The 22,054-nt window shown below is 59.2% G+C and overlaps 1 protein-coding gene across 1 annotated transcript in view; it reads left to right on the top strand.

Moving 5' to 3' along the window:
* The first annotated feature begins 8,890 nt into the window (after nt 1-8,890).
* KCNAB1 (potassium voltage-gated channel subfamily A regulatory beta subunit 1) overlaps nt 8,891-22,054 on the top strand; it is a 43,428-nt gene continuing 30,264 nt past the window's right edge. The window contains exon 1 of the mRNA XM_066556613.1: nt 8,891-9,981. Within this exon, the coding sequence (XP_066412710.1) occupies nt 9,764-9,981 (218 nt within the window). The 5' untranslated portion in view covers nt 8,891-9,763. The remainder of the gene's footprint in view (nt 9,982-22,054) is intronic.

Below are 22,054 nucleotides of genomic sequence, written 5' to 3'. Positions count from 1 at the left end.
GTCACTCACCGTGTCCCACAGCACAGGAACTGGGGCAGGGGGAGCAAAGGACGTTTTGTACGACAGGTTTGAGCACAGGAGAGCTTTCCCAGGCTCTGTAATGGAACTGGGGAGCTCCCTGGCACAGGGTGTGCTGTGGGGTGCTGGAACTCCAGCAGGCTGAGGGTGTTACCAGGTATCAGCCAAGGCTGATTCTCCATCCCAGGTGCTGAACACCAAGGGGAGATTTAACCCCGAGCTTACACCCCTGCAGAGCTACCCCAGAAGAGGGGAATTTGGGATTAATCCCTTTGCCATAGCTGCTCTTCCAGGCTTCCTCAGCGAGGCCCATTTTGTGCATTGAAGCTTTAAAATATCTAATCTTTAGATGGCAAAATATAGGAGGGCTCTTGATGGGGTCCTGTAATCCTGCCCTGTAATCCTGTCCTCATCTGCTCTGAGTGCTGCTGCATTATATTTATTGGGATATATCTCCCAGCCTTAATGTTTCCCCTACTTCCTGTGCAGATTGATCCATGGAGCTGCACCCAGCTGTGTCCTTTTTTTAAGCAGTCCCTGCCAGGCATCCTAAGTGGTTTTTTACTGTTTTTTAGCCTGTTCAAAGTACACAGCAGCTACCTGGTGCAGTGGTGACAGGACACTTCCCCACGTCTGGCCTTCTTCCTGATGATCTCAGTTCCTTGGGGTTTGTGTTATTTTTGTAGGGTTCTCTCCCTGCCCAGGGATGAGCTTTAAGGTCCCTTCCAACCCAAACCATTCCAAGATGATTCCCTAAAGTCCTCACAGAGCCATGCTCAGGCTCACTGTGCTGCTGCTTCCAGGGCCATTCCCACCTTCCTGAGGGAAGTTCCCATGCTGTAGGTGCTCGGGTTTTGGGGAAAACAAAGCAGATTTTGCCATTTTACCCTCCCCGTTCCCCACTGCCGCAGTAGATCCCAGCCGACCCTCGGCTGCTCCGGCTGCTGCCCAGCAGGAATTTGCACTTTTTTTGCTGCTTTTCCCCACTTTTGCTGCTTTCCCCCAGCCCTGCTGCACCCGTGGGGGTCTGGCTGGCCGGGCTGGGCCGGCAGGAGCTGCTCCATCCCAGATGCTGGCCGGGAGCTCCTGCTGAGCCTCCTCCTGCTGCTGCTGCTGCTGCAGCCGCTCCTGCACGGGGCTGACTCTGGAATTTGGGATGTTCCTGGGTGTATTTATAGACAGGTTTGAAGGCTGCACCCTGGGATGGAGCCCAGCCACATGGTCCTGGCTAAAAGAGGTTTTGTCTGGCGTCTTTGGGCTGACTTTGGGATGTGCTGAGGAAGGGATGCTGCCGGATGCCGCGCCGACACAAAGCGCTGAGCAAATCTGGGAGCAAAACCTCCTCCCGTGGCTTGCAGCTTTATTTCAAGGCTGCCTCCTTTAGGAGTGATGATAAATGCAGGCCCTGGCAGGGCTCAGTGCCAGGGGACAGCAGGGCCTGTGTCACCAGCCTTGGTGCCAGCCGTGCCTGCTCTTTGCACCCCTCTTTGAGCCAGAACTTGGTTTTTTGCAGTCCAAGGCAGCCAGAGCACTCAGCTGAGGTGTGTTTGCACTGCTCTCTGGGTGCTCAGTGGAGCACCCCTCTGCTTCTGCCTCTGCCCTGCTGTGGGGAGGGGGAGCCTGGATGAGAGGCAGCTTTGCCATGGACAAACCTCCTGTGCAGACCTGTCACTGCCTGATAAGACTTCTCCTCCCTGTTTTCAGTGTATTTTCACGGTTGCTGGCTTCACCCCTGTGCCAGAAAGGCTCCAGAAGCCAGCACAGTGTTTCCATCACTCCAAGGGCACGGCTGCTGCTTTTTCCAGAGGTCTTTGTGGAGAACACGGGGATCCTTGGAGGGTCCGGGGGGACAGAGGCTGCTGGGGGAGCTGCTCCCTGTGACCCAGCTGCTGCTGGGCTGGGGGCTCTCCCCAGGCCCCAGTGTCCCACCCCAGCTGGGGAGAGGGAACCGTTTTTCACCGCAGAGAAAGACACAATCTGTAGATTGCAGGAGCAATTATTCATTTCCCCCGAGGGCCTAATGAGCGGTTATGCATTTGGCAGTAAGTAATGATCCTCTTGCAAATCTTTTTGTTAATTAAATGGGCGCCTTTCCAGTGCAAAAGTGGTTGTTCAATGTTTGGGATGTGCCCAGAGATCAGGGACTACTTGCCCGGCCTGGGAAATGCAGAAATCCTTGGCTTGGACGTGCTTGGCAGTGGCTGGAGGTCACCTGAAGTGATGCACTTGATTTGCTAAAACGACACTGCCCCTGCATCCCTGGCAGTGCCCAGGGATGGACGTTGGGGTTTGGAGCACCTGGAGCAGGGAAAGGTGTCCCTTTGGCAGGGTGACACTGGAGGGGATTTGAGGGCCCTTCCAGCCCAAATAATTCCATGACATTGTGCTGCTCTCAGGTACATGGTGCTCTTGCCTCGTGGGCCAAAAAGAGCATTAAAAAATATGAAAAGCCTTTGCAGAGGATTCTGGAAGTGAAGAGAGCAAAGGAAAACTCGGGAGCTAAAGAGTCACCCCAGGCTCCTGGCTGGCAGCAGAGTGCTGTGCCTGCACCTGCCCAGGTGAAAAGCACATCCAGAGCTCCTGAAATGCTGATTTTTAACCAGCAGTGTGGGCTGGTAACTGGGAGGCAGGGAAATGCTGACACAGCAGGTTTTGCCAATCCCTCCCCCAAAGAGGAGCCTGGCAGAGGGAAAAGGATCCATTAAAATTAACGGGGCTGAGGATGGTTCCCTGGTAATCTGCTGGGTTTCAGCACAAACCATTGTCCTGGGTGGCTGCTAATTCCCCTGGGTGATTAATTCCAGCAGATGCCTGGTTCTGTGGGGATGCTGGGGGGGTGAGGAGCAGGGAGCAAGGGCTCGTGTGCAGCTGATGGGATTCACAGCCTGTGACACTCACGTTAATAATTAGAAATGCTGCTGCAGCTGAAAGGGAGGCTCTCAGGAGAAGACTTAAAATTCTTCTTTGAAAAATGCAATTTGGGAAGGTGGTATTTTTAATAGTGCTTATTATGCAGGGGTGACTTATATAAGATAATGACTGATGGAGACACTTGGCTTTCTCTGAGTTGCTCAGAGGGGCCAAGTCCCTCCTTTGGCTGTAGGAGGAGGTGAAAGCTGAGGGATTCCAGAAGAGGGGGAAGGTTTTTTGATGGGGTGTTCATTGGAAAAGAGTTTCCCAACAGCACAGTATGATGTAGCTGATCTTTGTGCTGCCCCTCTGCCAGTTAATGTCACAGAATCAGAAATTTCTGCTCCATAATTGCTCTCAGTGTGCTCCAGTGTGTCCCAGAGTGTGCAGCTGGAGCTGTGTGTGTTTGTTACCCAGATCCAAACCCTGCTCCTCAGCAGCCCTTCTCCAAACAAGTTAATTTGGAGCTCTAAGCTGTTACAAGCAATGCTCGGGTGAGATCTGACGTGTGTGGATAACACAGCAATGTTCATAATTGCCTGAAATCTGCTATTCAACGAGCACAGCCAAGCTGCAAGAACACAGCTTGGGCTGGGCTTTATTTGGAATACATTTATCCATCAGGTGATGCGAAACACGCGGGGAAATTGTGCATTTTGTGTATGCCCAGGGTAGAACACGAGTGTGGCAGAAGGGAAAATCATTTCTTGGCCTCGAGCTGGCACAACAGCCCTGAGTGCCCGAGGGTGCTGCTGCTGCTCTGCTGCAGGCCTGGCATGGATGCTCAGTGCCTGGATACCACGTCAGGGCTCCCAGGGGGAATAAAACACAAAACCCTCTTGTACTGTGCTGTGGAGCTTTGTGCAGCTCCGAGTGTTCTGATACCACAGAATCACAGTGTGGCTTGAGCTGGAAGGGACCTTAAAGACCATTAAGTGCTCAGTGTAGCACGATACATTAATATAATGGTGACTTCTGGAGCCCTTCATGTGAGGCACTGGCTTGCAGTCAGCTGAGAAATGGAATAGATAGCATGGAAAAATTGAATTACCTGCTTAGGAGCAGGGCTCAGCAGCTCATGGGCAGCAGGCACCTGGGGGGGTGTTGTCTCCAAGCAGCCCATTAATTGGATTGGGCTCTGATGAGTCCCACCCTCCATGTCAGACACGGAGAGCTCCGCGCTGCCTCCCAGGGCTGACTCCTTCCTGTGCATCCAGAGATTCTTTATTTAATGTTGCCAGAGCTCCTCGGGGCTCCCTTGGGCCGGGGGTGCCCCCGCACCCAGGGTGGGGCTGGCCTTGGGCCCTGGGGGAGTTGGGGATGGGATGGGAGTTTGGATTTAGAGCAGCACAGAGTTCCAGCCTAGTTTGGGTTGGGAGGGACCTTGGAGCCCATCAGGGCCACCCCTGCCATGGCAGGGACACCTCCCACTGTCCCAGGCTGCTTCAAATCCCGGTGTCCAGCCTGGCCTGGGCACTGCCAGGGATGCAGGGACAGCCCCAGCTGTGCTGCTGGATTGATCCCAGCCTTATCCTGAGTGCTGGCAGGGCAGCGAGCAGCCCTCGGAGCTGTCGCACTCCCAGGTTTGGTGGAGCCCTCGGAGCTGTCACACTCCCAGGTTGGGTCCATCCCCGTGGATGGAGCCCTTGGAGCTGTCACACTCCCAGGTTGGGTCCATCTCCATGGATGGAGCCCTCGGAGCTGTCACACTCCCAGGTTGGGTCCATCCCCGTGGATGCAGCCCTCGGAGCTGTCACACTCCTGGGTTGGGTCCATCCCTGTGGATGCAGCCCTCGGAGCTGTCGCACTCCCAGGCTCGGTGCAGCCCCCGGAGCTGCCGCGGGTCCCGCAGGTGACAATCCCGTGTGTCACCAGAGGAACCCGCTGGGGCACTGCCCCCAGCCTGGCTCAGACCCTGCCAGAACGACGCCTTTTAACTAAAAACCGTTTAATGGGAATTTGGATCAGTTTTCCTCAAGTGCAATTACAAATGCAAATGGAGTTTTTGATGTGAAAGCAGCGGAAATGTGATGGCTGTGGGCTCGATAAGCGCCGGGCTTTTGTTCTGCAGCTCATTTCCCCGCGCAGCTTCCAGCAGCGTTATCAAAAAGAGCCAAAAGAGCCATTCCCGGCGGGGCCGGCTGCACCCGAAGGGCTCCGAGCGCCGGAGCGGGGGCTGGCCCTGCCTCGGAACCGGGACGAGCCCCGGGAAACCCGCCGGGAGCTGCCTGCCCTGCTCCGGGGGCAGCTCAGCCCGCCCGTGCCAGCCTCGCAGGGCACGGAAGGGTCCCCGGCATCCCGGAGCTCTCCCTGCGGGAAACCGAGCCCAGCGGCTCCGGGCAGGAGAGACGGGCACGGGCTGGGGCTGTCACCGCTGTCACCGCCGTCCTTGCGGCCCCAGGGAGCTCCCACTGGCACTGGGACCGGGACTGCCCTGAGCTGTCCTGCGGCAGTGACGGGGGCAGGCTGGAAATCGGGTTTGGGATCGTTCTTGGGCTCCTGGGGTCTGGAAATCAGGGATTTGGGATCGTTCTCGGGAACCCACTCCGGGTGTCTGGAAATCAGGGATGTGGGATCGTTCTTGGGCTCCTGGTGTCTGGAAATCAGGGATGTGGGATCGTTCTCCCACTCTGGGTGTCTGGAAATCAGGGATGTGGGATCGTTCTTGGGCTCCTGGTGTCTGGAAATCAGGGATGTGGGATCGTTCTCCCACTCCTGGAGAGAGGCTGCTGCCCACAGTTTCTGCACTGGCTTTGGGGAATGTGGCTCTGGGGCCCTGAACAGAATGTGGCCAGCTCTGGGCTGTTGGATAAAGTAAAGAAAGGCCTTTTTTTGGGTGGAAAAGCTCCAAGGGCTCAGATTTTGGAGTAGGATCCTGCTCCCATGGCACTGCCAGCAGCATTTTCAGTGCTGCCATGCCATCTCCCGAGGTCTGCATGCAAACTCTCACTGAGCATCTGTCTAAATGTCCAGTGTGGTTAAAGCTCTCCTCATGAAGGCTGAAACCATATTTTTGATGTGTCCCCAGCCTGGAAGCACTGACTGTTCCATCCTGCTGCATCTGCCTGGTCCTGGGGCTGCCTCCAGCCCTGGGAGCAGAGAGAATGTCTCTAACATTGATCACAGAGTCCCACAATGGTCTGGGTTGGAGGATACCTTGTTGTGCACCTTGTTCCACCCCCTGCCATGGGCAAGGACACCTTTCATTATCCCAGGTTGCTCCAACCTGGCCTGGGACACTTCCAGGGATCCAGGGGCAGCCACCACCTCTGTCATAGGCACTGCTGCAGGTTTGCTGCTAAATTCAGTTGTTGTCCTTTCTCAATATAGAAGAATTTCAGTTAAAGAGCTTAGGCAGGCTGGGTTGGCATCGTTACTGTGACCTGGATTGCTTGAATCACAGGCTGCTGTGGCTGGAGGGGGCCCTAAAGCCCACCCAATCCCAACACCCTGCCATGGCAGGGAGGGTAAATAATTTAGCCTGTGACTGCAGCCACGAGAAGCAGAATCTGCAGCCAGACTTGGCATCCTATTTCAAAGGAGCTCCACTATAAGGTAAAATTTAAAAAAGGAAGGAGCAATCAGCGTGCTCAGCTCCAGCCGTGCTGGGCCAGGGCTGCAGCAGCTCACGAGGTTTCACCCAGCCCAGACTGCAGGACCTTGATTCATGTTCATATTTTGGGCTGCAGAAGCATCCTCCTGCCTCTGGATGCAGCCAGAGCCGTGCTGCCAGCTGGCCCTGGAGCTCTGGCCCGGAAGGGAAGGGAAGGGAAGGGAAGGGAAGGGAAGGGAAGGGAAGGGAAGGGAAGGGAAGGGAAGGGAAGGGAAGGGAAGGGAAGGGAAGGGAAGGGAAGGGAAGGGAAGGGAAGGGAAGGGAAGGGAAGGGAAGGGCTCCTCCCTCAGCCCTGCTCTGAGCCCTGCCCCACAGCCCCTCCAGCTCTGCACGGACCCCACCGTGGCTGCACAAAGCATTTATTCCCTTTTGGGGGTTTCCATCCTGCTCACCGTGGGGTGTACATCACCCTGCCCCTGCAGGGGACGGCCCTGGGGCCATGGAAGGGTTTGTGCAGAGGCCCAGGCAGCCCCTGCTGCCCTGGCCCTGCTGGCTCTGGATTTGGCCCCAGGGCTGGGCTGGGGGGTCACAGGGTGGTCACAGGCAGCCGTGTTAAACCACATTTGCTTGATGAAGCATTTTGAGCAAGTCATTTAATGAGTGCTCGCTGTCTCGCTCAGGGGGAATTGCATGGGCACGTTGTCACCGTGATTTGGTGGCGCTGAGGTGTCACAGGGAGCCCGGGCTCGGCTCGTGGCTGAGTCCTCTGCCAGGGTTGTCACGTACCTCCTCTTCCATAAGCTCAGGGTTTTCATCAGGCAGAATTATGTGACTCCAACGTTTCACTCTAGAAGTGATTATCTTGCTCAGGAAATGAAATAAATCCCATATTTAAATACATCTTCTGTGGAGAGACTGTAACCCCTCCAAAGCTAAGCAGCTTGAGGTGAGGTGCTCTGTGGGATGTGCCAGTGCAGATGTGACTGTCCCTTTCTGTCCCCTCCCCTGGCACCTCTGGCCATGGGCAGCCCTGGCAGTGGGGACCCGGGTGCAGTGACCTGGGCTCATCCCCAGCACGGAGTCACAGCACATGGCAGCTCTGGGGCAGTGGGAACTCTCCAGGACGTGCAGGACAGAGGCAGAACAGCCAGAACGCCCCAGCCCAGCCAGGGGCTGTGAGGCCAACAGGGAGGGGAATGTTCCAGTTTGTCAGTCCTGCTCTGGGCTCTGAAACACAGCTGGGCTCCGAAACCCAGTGGGTGCTGCCAGCAGTGCCCCAGCTGCACCCCCAGTGCCAGGGGAACCCTCAGGCTGTGAGGGGCACCCTGGGCTCAGTGACCCAAGGTTTGTGCCCCCCGATGCCCCACTCTGCTGGGTTTACTGGTGCCCTTCAGTACTGGCTCACCGGTGAGGGGTCTGGAAACTCTCCCAGGGGTCCTGCTCCCCCCAAACCCTGCCTGAGGGTGACTCCAAGGAGACCACTCAGAGCTGGGAGTTCGTGGCTCTGCTGCATGATTAACTGTTAATCCTCTCTGGGGAAATATCACACGGCAACTGTCTTTGTCGGGATTTAATGGTCTCCAGCCCCAAAGGGATGTGCTGGGTACCTGTTAATGAGCCATGCAAAGGAGCTGGCCCTGTCAGGGCTGGTGGGTGGCCCTGGCTGGCTGCCAGCGTCCCCCCAGCCGCTGTCACACGCCCCCTCCTCAGCAGGGTGGAGGGGACACACGCCGTGGTGTGCCCCTGCTGCAGGGCAGGGCAAAGCTCTGTCACCCTGGGCTCGAACCGGGTTGTGACCGCCCCGCAGCAGCCCCAGCTCGCTCTGCCACCGCTCCTGCTCCAGCCCTGGGTGCTCGGGAGGGTCCAGCAGGGGGGTCCGGCCTGGGAGCTGCTCCCACCCCGAGGGGAGGGTCAGGGGCCTGGCAGTGAGCGGGGTGGGCACCAGGAGCTCCGGGGGTGCCCCCAGCTCCAGCCCCCCGGGCAGCCTGGGGCAGGATGGGGTCTGGGGAGCCCCTCTGGACCATATCCCGTGGCCAGGGTGACCCTGCCCTGCCGCCCACGGGCACCCTCTGCTGTGGGGCTGCACCAGGGACACGCACTGCCCGTCCCTGCGGAGGACACTCTGCTGGTGACAGTGACAGTGATGCACGGGGGTCCCGGGGGCCCCCAAACCTGCCCACCCTCCACAGCCTCGGGGTGCCCTCGGTGCCCAAAGCCAGCGCCCGGGAGGGGTGACACAGGGCAGTGCCGGGCTGGGAGGGCAGCCCCGGCCGGGGATGGGATGGGGATGGGGATGGGATGGGGATGGGATGGGGATGCTTTGATCTGCTGAGGGATGGGGATGTTTTGCCTCCAAGCCTTGCGCTGCGGCTCGTTCCGCTGGCGATGCTGGGGGAGCGGGATTAACCCCGGCCCTGCTGCCATTCGGGGGCTGCGGGCGGCGGCTCCGGGAGCACGGCATTAACGTGTTAACTGCCTCACACACCGGAGCACAGCCATTTTCCTCCCCCTCCCCCTATTTTTTTTTCCTTTCCCCCATAATTAACCCATTTTAACAGCGGGTTGCTGCCCACTCTGGAAGACCTCGCTGAGCGATGCCGGCAGCGATTTTTGCGGGCGGATCTGCCTGAACGCCTGCCTTCCCTGCGAGCACAAAGGAGGCCCGTCGCTCGCATCCTCCCCATCGCTGCCATCCTTGCCATCCTTCCCGCAGGCTCTGGCGGGGGATCCCGGCGCCGCTGCGGAGCCGCTGCCAGCACTCGGCGGGCTGCCATGGGTGGGAGGTAGCGCTGCTGCGCCTGGGCGAAGGAAGGAAGGAAGGACGGACGGACACCGATGGATGCTGCCGCTCCTTAGGGACGCGCGGCGAGGTTCGGGGCTCGGCTGTGCCTGCTCAGCGCTCGGCGGTCCAGCACTCGCAGGATGCTCGCGGTGATTTAAAAGCAGCGGCCGGGAGCCCGCAGCGAGGCAGAGCGGCTGCGGAGCGATCAGCATGAAGGAGCGGCGCTCCGGGAGCACCTGACTGGATGGATGCTTCTGGCTGAGCAGCAGCAGCGCCTGAGCCGCCGAGAGCCCGGAGCGAGCCCCGAGCCGCTCCCGCGGTCGCCGCCGCCGCAAGTTCGCGTTCCGGGGCCGGCGGCAGCGGGGGCACCCAGCGCGGCTCTCCCGGAGCCCCCGGCGCTCGGGGGGTCCCAGCTCCGCGCTTTGCCGGCCGTGCCGGGCAGCTGAGCCCGTGGGGCGCCGGGGGTCCGCCCGCCAGCCGGCCGGGGCGCCGCGGGCGCGATGCAAGTGTCCATCGCCTGCACGGACCACAACTTGAAGAGAAATGGTGAAGACAGGCTCATCAGCAAGCAGAACACCACGACCCCGAACGTAGTGAATGCAGCCCGGGCAAAATTCCGGACAGTGGCTATTATCGCTCGCAGTTTGGGGACATTTACCCCGCAGCACCACATTTCATTAAAAGAATCCACCGCAAAGCAAACGGGCATGAAATATAGGTATGGGCACGGTCTCGGTCTTTGTTCCCTTGCAGCCTAATAGCTCTGTACTTTGCCTGCCTGGATGCACCTGGTTTTGCAGAGGAGCTCTCTCCTCAGGTTATTAATAGATTTTTGAACTCGGGCATAACTGGGAAGCTTTGGGGTGTCTATGTTTTTGCAGGCATATGCATTTGTGGTTTTGTACCCAAAACCCACTTGCTCGGGGAGATTCTGTGCAACGCCGTGAATTTGTGACAGTGGTGCTAAGATGGTTCCTATGAAGTGTTCAGTGTAACTAATACTGGTGCTAATGAGCAGAAGAATCAATTAGCCAGGCATGCCTGGGGCCGGGCAGGGAAAGTTGGTTCGCAGTGTGCTGTGTGGAGCAGAGGCGTGTGCCGTGGGTATCGGCCCACCGCGGGGGCGGCTCACCGACTTCTCACCCGCTGCACTCGGGCAAGATGAGATCAAAGCCAATTTTAGGCAAATGCAGAAAACAAAATCTCGGGCATTCTTATAGAATGCCTCCTGCTTCTCACAGGTTTTTATTTCTCCTAGCCTAGGCAGCAAAAATGAAGAATGGCTGTGAGTTGGGTCTGAGGTGCTGAGTGTGGGAAGCTGATCAGCTCCTCTGTCCTGCCTTTGGCTGTGAGTGAGAAGGATTTGTGTGCCTTTGGGGCTGGCTTTTGCCTGTCCAGGGTGTCCCTTCCAGCCACCAGTGGGGGAACAAGGGCACAGCCTGGGATCTCTGCACCCCGTGCCCGAGGTGGAGCTGCTGCTGGGGAGGCAGCTGGCGCAGGAGGGCTCCAGGGCAGGCTGAGGGGCGTGGGGCTCCAGGCAGCTTTGTCCTGCCAGCTCCCAGCCCGTGGGACATCAGCCAGGGCTCCAGAGCTGCCCAGGGGAGCTGCAGGCTGCAGTTTTGTGGTAATGCTGGCTTTGGGGTCCTGGGACAGCTGCAAAGGCACTCAGGGCTTGGCAGCCACTCCCGGACCCAGGCGTGGTGCAGCCAGGGCAGGGGGATCCTGCAGCCTGGGAAATGCCGGTGCTCACTCTCCAGGAGCTGCAGGGCTTGGAAGCAGCGTGGATGGGGTGCTCAGATGTCATTTTCTGTGGTTTCTTGGATGGTTGGTCAATGACAAGGAGGCTTTGCCCCAGTGGAAGCCCAGCCTTTCCAGCTGCTTGTCCCTGTCCTTCAGCCATGACCAACTTCCAGCAGGGACGTGGCACCCTCCTGCCCTGGTGCTGGCAGCAGAAATGCTCAGTGAGCCCGTGGCCAGGGCAGTGCTGCTGGTTAGTAAATGTTCCTGGAGCCAGCTCCCAGCTGGGCAGGGGCTGGGGTGGCAGGGCAGGAACAGTACCCATCCAGGGGGATCCTGGCAGGGGCAGTGTCCAGGGGGATCCTGGCAGGGGCAGTGCCCATCCAGGGGGATCCTGGCAGGGGCAGTGCCCATCCAGGGGGATCCTGGCAGGGACAGTGTCCATCCAAGGGGATCCTGGCAGGGGCAGTGCCCATCCAGGGGGATCCTGGCAGGGGCAGTGTCCATCCAGGGGGATCCTGGCAGGGGCAGTGTCCATCCAAGGGGATCCTGGCAGGGGCAATGCCCATCCAAGGGGATCATGGCAGGGGCAGTGTCCATCCAGGGGGATCCTGGCAGGGGCAGTGCCCATCCAGGGGGATCCTGGCAGGGGCAGTGTCCAGGGGGATCCTGGCAGGGGCAGTGCCCATCCAGGGGGATCCTGGCAGGGACAGTGTCCATCCAAGGGGATCCTGGCAGGGGCAATGCCCATCCAAGGGGATCATGGCAGGGGCAGTGCCCATCCAGGGGGATCCTGGCAGGGGCAGTGCCCATCCAGGGGGATCCTGGCAGGGACAGTGTCCATCCAGGGGGATCCTGGCAGGGGCAGTGCCCATCTAGGGGGGTCCTGGCAGGGACAGTGTCCATCCAGGGGGATCCTGGCAGGGGCAGTGTCCGGGGGGGTCCTGGCAGGGGCAGTGTCCAGGGGGATCCTGGCAGGGGCAGTGCCCATCTAGGGGGATCCTGGCAGGGGCAGTGCCCATCCAGGGGGATCCTGGCAGGGGCAGTGCCCATCCAGGGGGATCCTGGCAGGGGCAGTGTCCATCCAAGGGGATCCTGGCAGGGGCAGTGCCCATCCAGGGGGATCCTGGCAGGGGCAGTGCCCATCCAGGGTGATCCTGGCAGGGGCAGTGTCCGGGGGGGTCCTGGCAGGGGCAGTGTCCGGGGGGGTCCTGGCAGGGCCAGTGCCCATCCAGGGGAATCCTGGCAGGGCCAGTGTTCAGGGGAATCCCAGTTCCCAGGCCATGGGGAGGGCAGTGCTTGGGGCATGGCAGAGGGCCTTGCCCAAAGGCAGAACATGCAAGATCAGTGTAACTTGTCCTTTAATCACCTTCCCAGTGGAGCAGTGGCAGCCAGCAGCTCCTGTGACCCCTGACCCCTCTGGCAGCCCCATCATGCCTCAGTTTCCCCCTCTGTGCGAGCCGAGTCTTTGATGGTGTCCCTCAGAGACAGCACCTGCTCCCAAGCCACGCTCGCTGGCTGCAGGGACACTTTGTGTCAATTGCCAGCACTTATCTCCTGATTTCCCCGGGCTCCCCGCCCTCTCCCAGGGCACCAACACCCCGCAGAATCGAAATCTTTGCTCCTGCAGCCTCCAGAGTGGGGCCTTCGGGAGTGCTTTCTGCCCTATTCCTGGATGAGGTTTGGGAGTGAGGGTGGCTTGTCCCACCGGAGTTCTCACAGCCCCGGCGCTCCGTCTGCCCCAGACCCGGGAGCTGCACCAGGAATAGCAGCTCGTTGGCGACAAGGCTGAGGTTTTATCTTTATGACTAATCTCTGTTTCTGCTCGCGGATCTCTGCGTGTGCAGAGCTGATTTCTCCCCAGGAGAAGCAGCTCAGGGGAATTTGGAGGAATGGCTGAGTAACCCTCGGGCTGAGCTGTGCCCTGCCAGTCTCGGGAACCTTTGGGTGGGGAGGTGCCAGTGGAGCTGGAATTCCGTGCTCACCTTGGGACCCGTTCCTCAGCCCGAGGGGAATTCAGAGCCAAAGGCTTTTCCCAGCGGCTGCAACCACAATTCTGCGAACTCCTCAGCTCCCTCACATTTTGAAGCTGAAGTCCTTCCCAATTCATTTTCTGCCTGAATTACGTCCTTGATGCTGAGCTCTGCAGCGCGGGCTGCTCCAAACGCCACCCCAGCCAGGCTGGCCCTCGATTGACGCTAAAAATACCGAGAGCCGCCCCCGGCGCCCCCGGCAGGGCTGCCCCGAGCCCCGCTCCGCTCCGGGATGCTCCGGGCCCGGCCGCCTCCCCCGGGCCAGCGCTCCCCATCCGCTGCCATTATGTAAAAGGGAGAGACAGCGACTACGCCTGTGACAGGGCTGGGGGCGGGAGAGGAGCCAGCTCGGGGGCTTTTCACCGGGTGACATGTTTCTGGCCCCGCTCCAGCTCGGGGAGCGAATTGCAATATGAAAGGCAAAAGTTTACGGGAATAAACGCGTTCATCCGCCGGGGAACAGCTGCAAGTACGAGGGCTCAGGTGCGTCCCCGCGGCGCTCACCTGAGCAAACCTCGGCTCTGCCTTCGCAAAACGAGCTCTGCGCTTGGCCTCCTCCCCGGCCGGCTGTGGCAGAGCCGGACAGGGGCTCCCAGGCATCGCCCCCGCTGTCCCCGCCGGGCACAGCCTCGCTGCCTCCTCCTGCGCCAGGCGAACGGGCACAGGGCTGCTCTCCTTTATCCTTTGTAATGCTCCAGTTCAGTCCCGCTGGGGAGCCGGCCCGGATGCTCGGGGGGAATATCTGGGATCACTTCAAGCCTTTCTTTGAAAAGGATGCGGTTGCAGCGCTCGGCTTGGGAAATTGCAATCTGCCGCACCGCTGCCGGAGACAAAGGATGAGCCTTTGCTCCCGAGGTGATGCAAGGCGGGAGCAGGGACGGCAGCCCGGCTCTCCCCCTGCTTTGGGCCAGCCACAGGTCACTGCCCCGCCTCTGCTCTCTCCTAATTTGCCGTACCTTCCTTAAAATTCTTCTCAGTAAAATGGATCCAGCCCCGCTGCTGGTGCTGGGGGCTGTTTGAGACGTGGTGCTGCTACTGCAGGAACAACTTCTCCAAGTGAGACTGGCACCGGCCTGCCTGCTCTCAGACTTCCCATCACACCTCTGCAAGAAGTTCTTACAATGAGGCTGCGGATGCCTTGGCAAGGGTCTTTAAGGTCCCGCGCGGCCCAAACCATTCTAGAATTCCCATATTCTTTGATACCACCCCTATCCATCGCAGCTGCAGCACTGCAAGCCTTGCCCAGAGCACCCCATGTACCCAGGAGCCTGCTCTGTGCCCAGGGTGTGCCCGGAGCTGGGATGTGATGGGAACTGGAATGTGCCTGGAGCTGGGATGTGCCCGGAGCTGAGATGTGATGAGAGCTGGGATGTGCTGAGATGTGTCTGGAGCTGGGATGTGCTGGGAGCTGAGATGTGCTGGGATGTGTCCGGGATTTGGGGCCATCAGCAGTTCACAAATAACCCTTTTTGCCGAGCCCTGCCCGCGCATGGGCACGAGGGGCCCAATTTACAGAGCACAACTATCTATTTGTGCTCATCCATAATTGATGGAGGCAGCTTTGACCATTAACTGCGGCGCGAGCCTAAACAAAAAATTTTATCTGCAAAGGCGAAGTGGTGGAGTTCATGTTCCGGGGAGCCTGGGCAGGGTGAGGAGAGGCCGGGCACCATCCCCCGAGGGGAGACCCATCCTTCCTACCCAAAGGGGTGAGAATCTCCCCTCATTGGAGAGGTGTTACTAACGTTTGTAAGATAAGAGCTGAAGAACAAGGGAATAAAGCAGAAGGGAGGGCAGAAAAGGGCTGTGTCCCTCCCCAGTATTGTTTGCAAATCTGAGGGCAGCTGAGCGTGTGGGGACGGTGAAGGTACAGGGAAGGATCTGCGGAACAAAAGCTGCTGACATTGGAATTACGTAAAGGTGATCTGGGCAGATAAACCTTGAGAAGTAAAGTTTGCTTTCTTCCTCTTCCCCTGGGAAAGAGGAGAGATTTAGAGAAGGTTTTTTGAAGGAATTGTTCTCTGTGAGGGGGGAGGCCCTGGCACAGGGGGCTGCCCCTGGATCCCTGCAGTGCCCAAGGCCAGGCTGGAGCAGCCCGGGGCGGCGGAAGCTTGGGGTGGATGGCAGGGGTGGCACTGGGAGGGCTTTGGAGTCCCTTCCTAGGCTGCGATGATTCTGTGATTGCGCGGAACATCCCCGAGCCCTTCCTGGAGGGGTTCCCGGCGCAGCTGCCGAGCGCTGGCGGAGGAGGAGGAGGGATGGGAGCCCTGCGGAGCCCCGGCTGTGTCTGAGGGACCGAGCACCCCCGGCCTCCGCCGGCCTTCCCCGCTCCGAGCGCGCCCCGGGGCTGGAGCTGAAGGGCTTTTGTTAAAATGCCAATTCCCGCTGTGGCATCGCCCAGCGCCTGGCGCTGGGGTGCCCTGCAGAGCACCCCGGGCCCCCACTCCCTGCCGGGAGCCCAGAGCAGCCCGGCCCGACGGGCTGGGATGCGCACACGGGTCACCTTGGGCTGCGGAATTCCTCTGGGAATTCTGGGCTAAGTCTTGTGCTTGCCAAGGGGTGTCAGTGGAAGCAGGTATTTCTTAGCAGCGTTCCAAGAGCCGTGTCTCTTCCCTGCGTTTCATTTTCCAAGCATTAACCATAATAACTACCTCACATATTTAGGAAATTGTGGTTTATTTAAGTCTTGCTGCAATTACGAGCAGTTTTAAACTCTTGCATGCAAATGGCACAATTATTTTGGTATCGAGTTCCATATTGTTTCAGTACTCTCCTCATCAGGCTGACTTTTATGGCTCATCGTCTGATCTTCATTTTCCTGCTGCAAATTAAGATTAATCCAGTGAACAGAATGGATTTACGCTGAATTCACAATGCTTTTCCCCCTAGGACTGTAGGTTATCATGGCTACAAAGGAGGCAGGAATAACTCAGAGGGGAAGGAAAAGGAACCATTGAGTAAACAAAATCTGCTGATTTGTGCTGCCTTCACCTTCCCAGGGGCTCCCGGGAGTTCGCAGCTCCCAGGTGAGCCTGGGGTTTGGAGGGGTCTGGATTTCTCTGCTCTCCTCACACTGCAAGGTGAGCTTTGGACACACATTCATCCACAGCTCCCCTCCAAACCCAGGGCAGTGCCCGGGGCTGGGCAGGGCCCCTGTGCCTGGCACTGCTGCCTTGGGGCCAGCTCTGCCATTCCCCAGCTCTTCCCAACCTCAGCAATTCCACAATTCCCTGGCAAACGGGGCCTTTGCAGGTGCCTGTGCTGGTGTGAGCACTGCAGGTGGATCTCCTCCTCCAGGTGCCAGGGGAAGCTAAGCTGGCTCTGCGGGGCGGTGCCTGCCCTGCCCTTCCTGGCTGTCCCTGCCCTGCCCGTTCCCAGCCCGGCGTGGCCCTGGGGACAGCCCTGGGGACAGCCCTGCCCATCCTGTGGGTGGCACTGTGGGCACCGGGCACCGCTCTGATCCCGAGGGGAGCTCGGGAGAGCAGGGCAGGGTTCCAGGGCAGGGTTCCCACGGCTCAGCTCTGCATGAGGAAAATGATGGGATTAGAGGAATATTTTAAATAATGCACTAGAGCTGTGGGGGCTGCACCGTGGAGCCGCCCACGGCCGGGGGGCATGGGCGGGACAAGGGCATGGCTGGGTGTCCCTGCCACCCCTGGGTGTCCCTGTCACCCCTGGATGCCCTTGTCACCTGTGGGTGGGTGTCCCTGCCACCCCTGGGTGTCCCTGTCACCCCTTGTCACCCATGGGTGGGTGCCACTGTCACCCGTGGGTGGGTGTCCCTATCACCTGTGAGTGGGTGTCCCTGCCATCCTCGGGTTTCCCTGTCACCCCTGGGTGTCCCTGTCACCCGTGGGTGGGTGTCACTGTCACACACGGTTGGATGTCCCTGTCACATGTGGGTGGGTGTCCCTGTCACACACGGTTGGGTGTCCCTGTCACCCGTGGGTGGGTGTCACTGTCACACACGGTTGGATGTCCCTGTCACATGTGGGTGGGTGTCACTGTCACACACGGTTGGATGTCCCTGTCACCCATGGATGACTCTCCCTGTCACCCACGGGCTCTGTCCCCATCACCTGCAGCTCTCTGTCCCCATGCCCCACGAGTGGCTGTCCCAGCAGTGCCCCTCGTGTGTCCCCAGCCCCTTGTCCCCTGTCTGGGCAGTGGCAGTGGCAGTGGCAGTGGCAGTGGCAGTGGCAGTGGGTGGCTGTCCCCTGCATGGGGCACCTCCAAGGCTGGGCCAGGTCCTGCCCCACAGCTGCTCAAACCCAGCCTGCTCCACCCTCCTTCCCTGCAGCCTGGTATTTTCCATCTAAAGGCTGCCTGACAGCTTTAATCTAATGCTTAAATGGATGGGAGAGGAGCCGTCGTGCAGGAAGGCTGTAATTTAATTACTTGGGAAGCGCACAGTTTAAGACATTTCAAATGTATTATTTTAGCCTGGCTGCTTTGGCAAAATCCAATTGGAATTTTGAGCGTGCTTATTTTTATTTCAGACTAACGCTACAGAATGCCTTCTGTAGAATGTGTTTGTTAAGAAATTAATTGTCTTTGAGGAAAGGAAAATGCCCTGGGTGGGACTTGCTCCTCGAAGCATCCAAATGAATTTGAATTGTTTCTCAAACTATTTTTGTAGCACCATAAACCCAGCTCAGACAGGAGGGGAGCAGGGCCTGGTGTCCTGATCCCTGCTTGGGCTGGCCCTGTGCACCCTCAGGGCTCTGCAAACGAGTTTTGGGAGATGTTTATTGGCAAAGCTCTGCCCAGAACAGAAACAATCACTGGGACACGGGGTGTGAGGAGCAGGAGAAGCAGGAAGCTTATGGAAAATAAGGTCCTGAAGCTCCTGGATGCCCCCTTTGAAGTCCTGGTGCCCTGTCCCTGGCAGCTGCTCAAGAGGGAAGCTGGAGCAGGCTGATCCTTGGTTTTGGTTACAAAATTCAGGATTGGTATGAGAGCCTGTGCAGGGCCCACAGCACAGGGGGTGCTGTCTGTGCACAGAGGGTGCAGGGCAGGAGGGCTGGGCTCTGGATCTGCCCTCAGAGCTCCTGAGCCACCAGGGAAACGTGCCCTTCATGTAAACAAGCTGCTCTGGAGATATTTTGAGGATGAAGTCATAAAAGTTCTATGGCATACCTATATTTTCCTTTTGGCATTGAATTCACCATAAAAACTGACACAGAAAAGCATCTTCAGCTGTGCTGGCTGGGAAACTGCTGCAGCTGCTTCTCAAGCCATCAAAGCAGCCCACAGTGGGCTGGGTTGGAAGGGCTGCCATGGGCAGGGACACCTCCCACTGTCCCAGCTTGCTCCAAGCCCTGTCCAACGTGGTGATTTTTTCCCAGTATTCCATCCATCCCTGCTCTCTGGCCAGGGGAAGCCATTCCCTCCTTCCCTGTCCCTCCAGGCCCTTGTTCAGCAATTCTTCGAATCTTTCCAAACATTTATTTTCTCTGTTAAAAACCAAAAGTCCCGTGCAGTAGTTAAAACATAAATTCCATTATTTTCCCCAGTGGTTCCCCTACCTCAGGCTGCTTGTTTTTATAATAACTCCTGCAAATCACCTTTACCTAAATATTGTGGTGAGGATAAATTGTCCCTCCAAAGGGGAGTGTCCCCTTCCCGGGCCATCCCTGAGGGTGCTGCTGGATGCCAGTGGGATGGAGCTGTGCTGAGAGCCCAGAGTTCCCCTGGGGCTGCTCAGATCCCTTCCCCAGCCCCGGGGTGGTGTCAGAATCAGCCTCTATTGACTACAGAGAAAGTTCCTGGTTCTCACTTCCAGCTGATCACCCACTTCACTCCGTGACTGATGCTTCCCACGGTGGGCCAGGGGATGGGGAAGGCAATCCCTGAGAGGCTTTTCCTGGTTTTAGTTTGTCTCTCTGGGTGTGAGGTGGCATGGAAAGGAGGGCAGGTGGCATTTCTGCTTCCAGCCCTGAGGGGTTTGGTGGCTGTGCCCCCTGCACACAGGCATGACTCGGATGCTGATTTCCAGAACTTGGGATGCGGTCAGCGGGCAGGGCAGGGCGTGTCCCAGGGCTCTGTGTCCATCCCCAGCAGGGCTGGGGACCCCAGGGGACGCTGGGGACAGCAGGGACAGCGATCACCCCTCGCACGGACGGGACGGGATGGAGCTCTCCCTGCTCCCCTTATTTCTGGCAGTAACTCGATTCCATCAAGGGTGTTTTGCACGGATCACGTAATCCCCTCAGCCACCTGAAACCCTGCACTTTAAAAACCTCGCTGCAGAATGACAAAGAGGGTTTTTATCCCTCGCAGCCGGGGTCGGGCCGGTGACAAAGAGCAGCGGGGGCAGCGCCGTGGGCTGGGCTGGGATGGGCTGGGATGGGATGGGATGGGATGTGCTGGGATGTGCTGGGATGTACTGGAGATGTACTGGGATGGACTGGGATGCGCTGGGATGGGTTGGGATGCGCTGGGATGTGCTGGGATGTGCTGGGATGTGCTGGGATGCGCTGGGATGCGCTGGGCTGGGATGTGCTGGGATGTGCTGGGATGCGCTGGGATGTGCTGGGATGTGCTGGGCTGGGATGTGCTGGGATGTGCTGGGATGTGCTGGGATGTGCTGGGATGTGCTGGGATGCACTGGGATGTGCTGGGAAGGGCTCTGGGCAGGAGCTGTTCCCATGAAACCCCCACCCCGGCATCCCCGGTGGCCCCACAACTCTGGGGGTCCCCGGGCAGCTGGGCACAGCTCTGGGCGGGCTCGGTGGCCGCGGGCTCGGGGCCATCTCCTCTGCCTTATCTACATTTAATGCGTCATCTGCAACTTGTGCGAGCACTGAGCCCAGGGAAGCGCTGGGGAATTGCAGCTGAGGCACCCACCCACACAGCCCGTGGCCCTGAGAGCTGGGAGGGGAGTTGGGAAGTGAGGAGGGAGCCAGGGAACGGGGGCTGGGTGCCCTTCAGGCACCTGCTCGTCCCCTGTGCCATCCGTGCCTGGGCTGGGTGCCCAGCTGGGTGCCCACTGCTCAGGAGCCTCCTCCTGCCTCCCCCAGTGCCTTCCCAGCCCGTCAGCACGGCCCTGTCTTGTCTCTGCAGCTCCTGCACGAGGAGCAGTTCCCTGGTTTGTGTCGCTGACCCAGCCCTGAACATCCCTGTCCTGCCTGCAGCAGGGCCTGTGTGCCAAGGAGGATGCACAGAGGAACACCTGGGATGGGCACGGGCTGGAAGTGCCCCAGGCTGGGCTGGACAGGGCTTGGAGCAGCCTGGGACACTGGAAGGGGTCCCTGCCCCTGGCAGAGTGCAATGGGACAATCCTTAGGGTCCCCCCCGCCCCGAGCCATTCTGGGGTTCTGTGATCCTGCCCTGCCAGCAGGGAGGCAGCGCTGCTCCAGGGGCTCCCCCCTGCACTGCCACTGCAGCACGAGACCCACATCCAGCTCCCCCTCGTTTCTGTAACAGGTAGGAGATCACAGAGCAGTGTGCAGAGCAGCAAACACGAGCGCAGTCACTCAGTGCAGGTGTCAGATTGAGTGCCAGAGCAAAGTGAAGGATGCACGTGCTCAAGAGCAGAAATCTGTGTTTTCAGCTTGCACAACTTGGGCCACCTACACTGGTCCAGCTGCTGCAGCTTTGTGTGTTTATCTGTGCTGCTCATCAGTTGGGAACAGAGGTAAAAAATCCCTGAAATTGGTGCTCTGCATTAACATCCAAACTTCATCAAGCCAGAGCAACGCTGTCAGGGATGCACAGGCAGGATTGCTGGGGTGGCTGTGCAGGGCAGGGCTGGGACTGGGTGATCCCTGTGGGTCCCTTCCAGCTCAGGACATTCTGTGATTCTGGTTCTGTGTCTGTGCTGCAGCTTTGTGGTCTGGAGCTGTCCTCACCTCTGTCCACACAGGGAACCTTGCCTGGATGTGGTGCCTTGCTCTGGGCACACAAAGGTGCCAGGGCCACGGGCTGCTGTGGGGAGGAGGTGGCACTGTGGAGATGAGGTGATGCTGTGGGGGACTGGTGGCACTGTGGGGACAGGTGGCACTGTGGGGATGAGGTGGCACTGTGGGCACAGGTGGTACTGCGGGGATCAAGGTGGCACTGTGGGGATGAGGTGATGCTGTGGGGGACTGGTGGCACTGCGGGCACAGGTGGCACTGCAGGCACAGGAGGGCCCCTCTCAGCTGGGCTGTCTCCGTGGATGGGACGGGGCAGTTTGGGTCCTGTTGGGGTGAGACAGGTCCCATTTAGGAGCAGGGGATATTTCCGAGGCACAAGCAGGCAGGGAGGCTGTGCCAGAGCACGCAAAGCTGCCCAGCAGGGTTTGCTCCACCTCACCCTTTTTATTTTGCATTATTGACGGCTTGAACCCCATCCTCGCCGAACCCAGCAGTGAGCGCTTTCTGCAGCACCCCCAGAGCAGTGGGAACGCTGTGCTTTGTCCCTGCCCGGGGTGCTCATCACCCCCATCCGTGCAGCAGAGGGGTTTGCAGTCCCGGGCCAGCCCAGAGCTCGGGGTTTGCAATCCCGGGCCAGCCCAGAGCAGCGGCTCCATCACTGCAGTCCCGGGCCAGCCCAGAGCTCGGGGTTTGCAGTCCCGGGCCAGCCCAGAGCTCGGGGTTTGCAATCCCGGGCCAGCCCAGAGCAGCGGCTCCATCACTGCAGTCCCGGGCCAGCCCAGAGCTCGGGGTTTGCAGTCCCGGGCCAGCCCAGAGCTGCTGCTCTGTCGCTGCAATCCCCGCGGCACGGGTGGCAGTCCAGGCGAGCTGCTGTGTGCCTTGGGAAGTGTTTTGTTCCCGACGTGACACAGAAAGCTTTATTTGCCTCCCCTGCCACCCACGGCACGCAGAGACAAGCTCCTGCCACCGGAGCCCGGCCCGGGGACAGCTGCTGACGGCCCGAGAGCCGCAGGGCTTTGGGAGCCAAGGGAGCGGAGGAAAGGAAAGCAGGAAAGCACCCCAGTTAATTAACGGCGACAATTAGCACCTTCGTGGGGCCCAGCCTCGGCTCCCTGCGAGCCTGACCCCTGTGGATGGTGACAAATGGATGTACCCGAGGTGT

This window comes from Molothrus aeneus, chromosome 10, assembly GCF_037042795.1.
Source record: "Molothrus aeneus isolate 106 chromosome 10, BPBGC_Maene_1.0, whole genome shotgun sequence".
In the NCBI taxonomy this organism is placed as follows: Eukaryota; Metazoa; Chordata; class Aves; order Passeriformes; family Icteridae; genus Molothrus; species Molothrus aeneus.
The sequence above is the reverse complement of the archived record's forward strand: the minus strand, read 5'-3'. Positions and strand labels throughout refer to the sequence as shown.